The 10,107-nt window shown below is 35.7% G+C and overlaps 1 protein-coding gene across 1 annotated transcript; it reads left to right on the plus strand.

Moving 5' to 3' along the window:
- Positions 1-5,445: 5,445 nt before the first annotated feature.
- On the plus strand, positions 5,446-6,372 carry LOC100621039 (olfactory receptor 5K1-like). The gene has a single exon (XM_003358851.2). It carries the CDS (start codon positions 5,446-5,448, stop codon positions 6,370-6,372), a length of 927 nt encoding a protein of 308 aa, XP_003358899.2.
- The last annotated feature ends 3,735 nt before the right edge of the window (positions 6,373-10,107 follow it).

Here is a 10,107-nt window from a genome sequence, read left to right on the forward strand (position 1 = left end):
ACATCTTCATTAGATTTTTAATATAATTAGGTACATTCATATGTAGTAGGCTAATTATTTACTTCTAATGAATTAATAAATAGAGCCATTAAAATTGGATTTATTTTATAACATTACAAATACTAAAATTATAGAAACCATACAAACAAAGCACTTTAGATTCCTACATATATTGTTTTATTTTAATTTAGTTTAGTTTAGTTATTTATCTATTTTTGTTTTTAGGGCCACACCACAGCATAAGGAGGTTCCAGAATAGGGATCTAATTGGAGCTTCAGCTGCCAGCCTATGCCACAGCCACAGAAACTTGGGATCCAAGCCACCTCTGCAACCTACACCACAGCTCATGGCAATGCCAGCTCCCTGACCCACTGAGCAAGGCCGGAAATGGAACCCATATCCTCATGGATACTAGTAGGATTTGTATCTACTGCACTGAAAAGGGAACACCTGATTCCTACATATTTGGTGAGCAAACAGGAATCTATGGAACAAAAGTTTTGAGAAGCTCTGTATTAATGGATGTTGTATATTCTGTATTCACTCTCCATTTTAGGGAATATTTTAGTTATTAGACTTGCATGCATTGATTTTGTCTCCCTTTGCTAATGGTGCCAAAATGTTTGTTACACGTTTTTGCACCATTCACCCACAGCCCTTTGAGATCTGTAAAGGGGAGATTATATGACTTATTTGGGAACAATGAGACAAATGAGAAGGTCTTCTAAAAGGTTCTGGGAAAGATGTGTCCTTTATTTTAAGAGACATCCACAAAATAAGTAGCACTTCTCCCTCGGAATGTCATGGTGTTAGGATATGAAACCTGGCACTGTTTTGCCAAGAAGTAGGAAACCAACCTAGAGATGAAATCTCTACACAATGGAGGGTATCACTAAGGGAATCACAGAGAAAAGACCCAGGGTCCCTAGAATAAATGTTCCCTCTGGTTGTAAAAGCCAATAGACCTTCTTAGTGTTCATGTTTGTTTGGAAAAGATGCTTTGTTTGAAAATTGAATAAATTCTAACTAATATATTTATGTCTTTGCCTAATTCATATATTTTTAAACTGTATAATAAACTATCTTTAAACATTATTTAGCGTAGAAATAACTTTATAGCATTATGCATTTAATGATTCAGCACATCTGCGAAGTCTTTTATTTTCAGTGTTAAATTTTAATTCCAATCTCATTTCCCATTCCCTTTATACTACCTTAAAGTATCTCTGATATCATGAATGAATACGTGTCCGCCACCCTAGTTTACTATCCATATTTTAATTAGGTCTTGCTTTTCAAGTTTCCAGACTGTTACCTTCCCTTAGGCTTCTTCTTTTCCTCCAGTGTGTCACTTACTATAATCCTACTCATCCTGAAAAGTTCATCTGAAATAACACTTCCAGATAAGAATCTTTTTTCTTCCACATCTCCATTCACTTCCATCACCATGTCTCTTATTTTTTTGTCTCTCATGTTTTTATACATCACTTTTATTACACTTTTTAATAACATAGGCTGAATTGCCTTCTGGTTAGCAGTACATGTCTCTTCCTCCCCACTAGATTATGAGCTTTGTCAGGATCCATTGATAAAACCTTAGCACTTCTCCTGTGCTCATTCTACCCCATCTCTTCTAGCACACTTTATATTGTAAGTATTTGATGAAGTTTAAACAGAACTGAAAGTTTAAATATCAATGCAGCATACATTGGGAATCTAGCTCAGTTTGTTCTCAGGAGCCCAAAATACCAATGACGTGACCCATCACTTATGGAAATTTAGCAAACACTTTTATAAAAAGCACGTGATGAGTTAACACATTATAAAGTAGGAAATGCATCATAGCAGGTAACTATTAAGATGATAAGGATCAGCAAATTCAATTTCATTTCAAGGATCTAGGAATGCCCCCATCAAGATTTGATTTGAGATCAAGAATGAGTAGATAGAGATGAAAAGACAGGTTGAAAAATGTGTTTTTGTTGAAGGAAACTTTAAGATTAAATGAATGAAGTAAGTGAACACAGGCAATGTGAAGGGAAAAACATGGCCAAGGGTCATATCCCGAGGGAAGAAGAAGAAAGCAAGGTCACATGTAAAGTTCAGACAGACTGTGGAGCCAAAATCCAAAAATGGATTTGTCTGAAAACTAATGAAAGACCATTTCATATTCTTGAACAGGGAAGTACATTTTTTCCTTTCATCTGACTGAATGAAATATTTGTTGCTTACTGTAAATTGCCATATATTATCGAGGTGTTATAAATGCAGAATTAACATAACAGAGAAATCCATTCCCTCCTAATTCTATATGCTAATGGCAGCAGAGGGGAAGAAACTAACTATAGTGCACTAACAACTAAATATGTACTAAAATGAAAAGTGACTACTGGCATGAAGTGGAAAAAATCAGAGTAAAAAGGTAGAGGTGGCTGGGGAAATCTGAAAAGTAAGAACCATCTAGGTAATCCATATATGGTACTAAATAATATCAGAGTTGCCAACTACGTTTGCAAAAATCAACTCACAGGTGACCCTGTGATTAAACTACCACAGCTTCTAGTCTTCTCTCAAAATTATAATCATCTTTCATAAAATGTGTTAATTCTCCCAGTAAAAAAAAAGAAGTCAAACCAGCATGAGACCCCTTCCTGCTCAGATAGCTCTTATGCAGCCTATAAACAGATTTTAAAAATGAGGTAAGTTACCTAATAATCAAGGAGTGATCATCAAATGCTCTTACTGACCTTAGCAATGGTAATTTGCTTTGGCCTCATTATCTCAGAGGGCATCCTGATGTGTGTTGGCAACTGAATCTCCCCACAGAGATATACTGATGTCCCTCCGAGGATATCCCTAAGGATCTGATGAAATAGTTTAACTTCTCATTGTAAAGAAAACAATTATCAACTCTAACCTGTCGTTTTCCCCATATATTCACTATTTAAATCCCACATGTTCTGGAGAATAAGGTCTATATTCTGAAATTCTATGAGATTCACCATTATAAACCAACATGAGGTGTTAACACAACTTTATTCACTGAAATATAGGTAAGGGAAATATTCACATATTTTTTTATTTTAATATTGGCATACATTAATATTTACTTATCTAAGGTATTTTGCTGTTGTCAGATTTCAGCTACTCAGTTATCTTTTTGCTCTTCTCAAAACTTATGGCCATGGAAAAACTAGAACGAGATTCAAACCGCAAAACATTCTGACCTTGTCTGATTATAATTTAGACCTGAACACACAGGTAAGGACACAAACTTACTGTGTTAAATAATTCAGGAACTTGCTTAGTGGAATAATTAGAGTGGTTAACATTTAGTATTTTAAAATAAACAAATAAAATTTTCAGCCAGGGTCTTTATTTTAATATTTGATTATGGAAAAACAAAACATACTCAAAATGGAATTCATGTAATAAGACATAATACTCAATTGTACTAGTAGATCACTAAATAATGATAGAAGTTAGCCTCTTAAAGAAAATTAAAATTGCTTCTCAAAAATGGATTAAGATTTAAAGGGTTTTCTATTTTTCTTTTTTGTTTTTTTTTTGTTTTTTTTTTTGTTTTGTGCATTGTTTTAATGGAGGAAGGACTGAAGGGGAGGAATAGACAGGGAATAGGAAATCCCCAGCCTTTCCAAACAGAAAAGGACAAATGTGGCATTGAGTTGGGGACCTGGGCTCACATCACATTTCTCTTTCTAGATGGTCCTGTGCAATTATTCCTTAAGGAGTGAAGTCAAGTCAAGCAAATGAGTGTTCTTACATCATTATTTTTCTCACAGTATTAGCCATTCTTCTTTTTTTTTTTTTTTTTAAGCCACACCTGCAGTGTACAGAAGTTCCCAGGCCAGGGATTGTACCCATGTCACAGCTCCAACCTGAACCACTGTAGTGACAACACTGGATTCTTATCCTGCTGTGTCACAAGGGAATACCCCATTCTTTTTTTTTTTTTTTTTTTTTTTTTTAATTTTCTCACTGTACAGCAAGGGGGTCAGGTTATCCTTAGATGTATACATTGCAATTACAGTTTTTTCCCCACCCTTTCTTCTGTTGTGACATGAGTATCCAGACATAGTTCTCAATGCCATTCAGCAGGATCTCCTTGTAAATCTATTCTAAGTTGTGTCTGATAAGCCCAAGCTCCCGATCCCTCCCACTCCCTCCCCCTCCCATCAGGCAACCACAAGTCTCTTCTCCAAGTCCATGATTTTCTTTTCTGAGGAGATGTTCATTTGTGCTGGATATTAGATTCCAGTTATAAGTGATATCATATGGTATTTGTCTTTGTCTTAAATGCTAGAAACCTTAAGTATAAAGGTAAACTTCATTTTATTAGCTTTGAATCCACTGCAACATACTTCAGAAAATCTTATATAATTTTCTTAGAAACATAAAAATAGATCATTCAACTCAGATAAGAAATACTAATTTTTTTATAATGTATAAATTACTGAAAATATTTGATATATAACATTGCATAGGTCTAAGGTTTTATAACATGTTGATTTGATACAATTGTAGATGATAATATCGTTCCAATTGCAGCATTAGCTAACACCCTATCATATCATGTAATTTCCATTTCTTCTTATAGTGGGAATAATTGAGATCTAGTCTCTTAACAGTTTTGATGATTATAGTACCATATTATTTATATTCACCACAGTCGATCTCCCAGACTTATTTGCTTATTAGTTGCAAGTATGCACCATGAACACTCTCTCTCCTATATTCCGACATCTAGAGCCCCTGGTAACCTCTATTTAATCTATCATGAGTGAAGCAATTTACTTTCCCACCAAGATTTTCTCCCACATTCTCTATTCTCCACATACTAAGCAATATTGTTAACCTCTTGTCTTCTTGATGACAAGCACTCTGACATGTGTCAGGTAATACCTCATGGTTTTTACTTGCATTTCTCTAAGGATTAGTCTTTTCATAGGTCTGTTGCCCACCTGGATAGCTTTTGTAAAAACATCTTTTCAGTTCTTCTGTCCATTTCTTAATCTGAATATTCGTACTTTTTTCATTGAGTTGTATGAGTTTTACATACTTTGGATAATAACATTAATTTTTAAAAATGATGAGTTTTGGTAATTCTCTTTGTAGAATCGTCTTCAGAATTAACACATTTAAAAATATTCTGTAAAATTATCCTTAATTCTTTTAAATTATGACGTTTGACAATCCTCTTTGTAGAATCGTCTTCAAAATGGACTCAATTGTGGAAGTGGTGGCTAAGCATTTCTGTAAGGACCACCAAAGAAGTCATTAAGGAACATTGGTCAGAAATCCAACAAGGGCAGAGGGAGAGCCTTATCTACTTGTGCATCCCACTTTCTCTCTGTCTCAATAATCCATATATTTTCCAAATTAGAATCTTATATCTCCATAGTTCCAGTCACAACAAATTAGCTATGACTTGGGATAACCACACTATGACAACAGAGTTTATCCTCACAGAATTGACAGATAACCCACAACTGAAGATTTTTCTGTTTCTCGTGTTCCTTACCATCTATCTGCTCACCATGGTGGGAAACCTTGGTCTGGTGGCACTGATAGTTACAGAGCGTCATCTTCACATGCCAATGTACATCTTTCTGAGTAGTCTTGCTCTGATGGATTCCTGTTGTTCTTGTGCCATTACCCCAAAGATGCTAGAGAATTTCTTCTCTAAGAGCAGAATTATTTCCCTGTATGAATGCATGGCACAATTTTATTTTTTCTGCTTTGCCAAAACTGCAGACTGCTTCCTCCTGGCAGCCATGGCCTATGATCGCTATATGGCCATCTGCAACCCACTGCAATACCATGCCATGATGTCCAAGAAACTATGCATTAAGATGATCACAGGAGCTTACATAGCTGGAAACCTGCACTCCATGATTCATGTCGGGCTTCTGTTTAGATTAACTTTCTGTGGGCGTCATCAAATCCATCATTTTTTTTGTGATATAGTTCCTTTAATCCGACTCTCCTGTGTTGACCCTTATATCAATGAATTGATGATGTTTATCTTGTCTGGGTCAATTCAAACCTTCACTATTACCATAGTAATAATGTCTTACCTTTGCATCCTTTTTATAATTTTCAACATGAAATCCAACAAGGGTAGAGGGAAAGCCTTATCTACATGTGCATCCCACTTTCTCTCTGTCTCAGTATTCTATGGATGTCTTCTCTTCATGTACATTCGACCAAACTCAGTTAAAGAAGAAAATAAAGATATACCTGTTTCTGTTTTTTATACTATAGTGATTCCTTTATTAAACCCTTTTATCTATAGTCTAAGAAACAAAGCAGTATTAAAAGTCATGAAACAAATTATGAAGATGTCATAATATCCTGAAAATATAATTTCCTGTGTTCCATATTATTTAATTTGATTAATTATTTTTCAAAGTCAAGGAATACTGAGAAGGTGTAAAATAACTACATTCTATATTAAAAATTATTAAAACATGATAGGTGTATGAGACAAACACATTCAGAAATGAGAGATTGTTTTAAAATATATGCCAAAATCTAATCTTATACATTCCATCCAGGAGCAAACTAAAATTTTGCCAGTGTGTAATTGTGTACAATAACAACTATTTGTTTCAGATTATAATGAGTTATAATTTTCAACCAATCCAACAAAGACTAGGAATAGAAATCAGTTACAGAAAGGTAGCCTCAGTTTTATATTGGTGGCAAATTTCTAAAATCCCAAGGCATAATCATTTGAAAACGCCCATATTCTGAGTTCCCATTTACCAGTCCCTTCTTGAGCAATGCCATGTGCCAAAAAACTATAGGTTTCAATTTGATTCTCAGTTTTGAATTCATTCAAGAGATTAAGTTTATATATGAATTTATGGAGAATATATATTCCTAATAAGGAACATGCTCATCTTGAATATTAGACAACTTTCTCTCAGGTTCTCTCAAAGATTTCTGAATATGTGGCCATTTATCAACCTGTAGTTGAAATTGATGTTATTCATTTTGAACATCCTATGATTGTACAAGTTCATGTACTTTGACCAGTTTTCCATCATATATGACAGTGTGATCTCTGAATTTATTAATTAAAAAGGCTTTTTTCCTCTCCTATTATTACTTGCCTTCCTTGCTATTACGAATATTAATAACCAGGACTGAACTACAATATTCAGTATTGATATATGCATAGCATTATGGCAGTCCACCATAGGAACATCTTTGTCTGCCCTGGGGCAAGCTCTCAGGCACCTTGGTGCCTCCTGCGAGGCCATAGTCAATGAATGCATACTACCACAGCCATTGTGGCCCCTGAGGTGGACAGAGCCTGCCACCATAAATGGTAGTGTGAACAGGCACTGCCTGCAGCCCCAGTCACCTCAGGGATTATCACCGCCAAGGAGGACCTTGCAACCAAGAGCCACCTGTTGCCCTCAGCCCCCTGGACATCCACACACCTTGCCATCGATGCTGGCAAGGGTCTGGGCATAGCCCACAGATCCCTGAAGGTAACTGTCAGTGCTCAGGACCCTGTAGCCAGGAGCAGCCTGTGCCCCCGCCTCCCAGTGTGTCCTCACCACTACCAAAGGCCCAGCAAACAGGCACTGGCTATATGCACTGCTGATTGCATCATCCTGCTTGGAGCACATGTAGGTCATACCTGTGCACATCCACCATCCATGGGATTATGGGCTGCAAACACGGAGGAAACAGACAGCAAATATCAAAACCAAAAGCAGCCCTCACATCCAAAACATACAAACTAAATACTAAACCCTTACAAGCTACCCAGGGACAATTCCACATGCAAATAACCCTCCAAGACCACAGCAGATTAAAAGAAGATTCTAAAGGCAGTAGGAGAAATAACAAAGAGTTGGTTCTAAGGGAACACCCACCCATAAGGCTCTGAGCCTATTTCTTTACAGAAATGTTACAGGCCAGCCAGAAGAGAGTGGCATGATATATTCAAATTTCTACACTTGATCTCAGCCAAAAGCCTGAGAAGTGATATGTTCAAATTTCTAAAAGGGAAAAGTTTTCAGCCTAGACTATTCTACCCAGCAACATTAGCATTTAACATAGGAGAAATAAGGAAATTCTCTGACAAGCCAAAACTCAAAAGAATAAGCCATAATAAACCCATTCTAAAAGAAATACTGAAAGGTCTCCTCTAAACGGGAAGGAAGTAAGAATACACAGGATGAAGGAAATCACAATAGGAATGTAATCACTTAAATAAGCCAGTATAGACATCTAACAGAAAAAAAAAACCTATTTCTGAAAGCAATGATAAATAAGGGGACAGCAAGAGGATAACTGTCATGATGTAAAAAGGGATATCAAAATCATAAAATGTGGGGAAGGAAAGTAAGAAAATCTAGACTCTTTTTTTAGAATGTGTTTGAGCCTATATGACTCTCAGTCTAAAGCAAGAAGAGACAGGAAGGGGTTCACATATGTGAAAAAGTGGGTAGCCACAAGTCAAAACCAAATAATACATTCACAAAAACTAATAAGAACATGAGACACACACACCAAATAAAAGGAACTCATCCAACCAAAACAAGAAAAAGAAAGGAACAAGGGAAATTCATAGAATCAACAGAACACAAGCTTTCAAACACATGAATACATATCTATCAATAATTACCTTAAATTTCAATGGACTGAATGCTCCAATCAAAAGACAAGACAGTGGAAGACTGGATGTAGGGGGGAAAAAAGCCTACAATAGGCTGCCTATAAAAGACTCACTTTAGGGTAATGAAACATGTACATTGAAAGTGAGTGGATGGAAGAAGATATTTCATGTGAATGGAAAAGACAGGGAATCAGGAGCCTCAATATGCATATCAGAAAAAAACAGACTTTAAAAAGAAGGCCATAGAGAAAGAGAAAGAAGGACACTATTTTCTGGTACAAGTATTAACCCACAGAAAGAATATTATACTTATCAATATATATGCCCCTAATATGGGAGCGCACAAATACATACAACAAATATGAACAGGCATAAAAGTAGAAATTGATGGGGAATACAATAACAGTAGGAGATTTTAACACCTCACTCATATCAATGGACAGATCTTCTAGACAGAAGTCAATAAGACAACAGAGATCCTAAATGACACAATAGAACAATTATAATTAAGTGATATTTTCAGGACATTACATCCAAAATAAATGAAGAGCAAAAAGCCAGAATATACATTCTTTTCAAGTGCACATGGAATATTCTCTGGATTGACCACACCCTGGGGCACAAAACTAACCTAAACCAATCTAAGAATACAGAACTTATTTCAAGCTTCTTCCCTAACCATAACGGCATGAAACTAGAAATTAACAGCAGGAAAAGAAATGCAAAATACCTGACAGCATGGAGACTAAACAACATGCTACTAAGAAATCAATGGGGCAATGAGGAAATCAAGAAGGAAATTAAAAATACCTTGATACAAATGACAATGAAAACACACCATTCAAAAGAGATGGGATGCCTCAAAAGGCATTCTTAGAGGGAAGATCGTAGTGATGTAAGCCTTCCTCAACAAAGAAAAACATCTCAAAGCAATAACTTAAACTGCCACCAAAAAAAAAACAAATAGAAAAATACAAGCAAATCCTAAGGTCAGCAGAAGGAAGGAAATAATAGGGTCTAAAGATCAGAGAGGAAATCAAAACAGTAGGGATTCAAAAGCAACAGAAACAAATCATTACAATCAAGAGCTGGTTCTCTGAGTGGGTAAACAAACCTGAAATACATCTGGCAAGATGCACCAAGAGGAGAAAGTGAGAACCCAAATTAAAAAAAAAATAAGAAGTGAGAAACTATAAATCTAACAGATAATGTAGAAATATAAAATAATCAGAGAACACTAGGAACAATTGTATATGCCAACAAATTTGACAACCCAGAAGAAATGGACAATTTTGGTCTCAAGGAACATGCTAGACAAGGTGAATTTAATAAACATAGACAGAATATTCCATCTAAAAGAAACAAAATACACATCCTCAAGTACACATAAAATACTCTCCAAGAGAGATCACATGTTGGTCCATAAAATAATTACCAATATACTAAA

Source organism: Sus scrofa, unplaced genomic scaffold (genome assembly GCF_000003025.6).
Source record: "Sus scrofa isolate TJ Tabasco breed Duroc unplaced genomic scaffold, Sscrofa11.1 Contig34, whole genome shotgun sequence".
NCBI lineage: Eukaryota > Metazoa > Chordata > Mammalia > Artiodactyla > Suidae > Sus > Sus scrofa.

Excerpts from the sequence above, each read along its gene's own strand:
- LOC100621039 (XM_003358851.2), top strand. The coding sequence starts at position 5,446 with ATGACTTGGGATAACCACACTATGACAACAGAGTTTATCCTCACAGAA.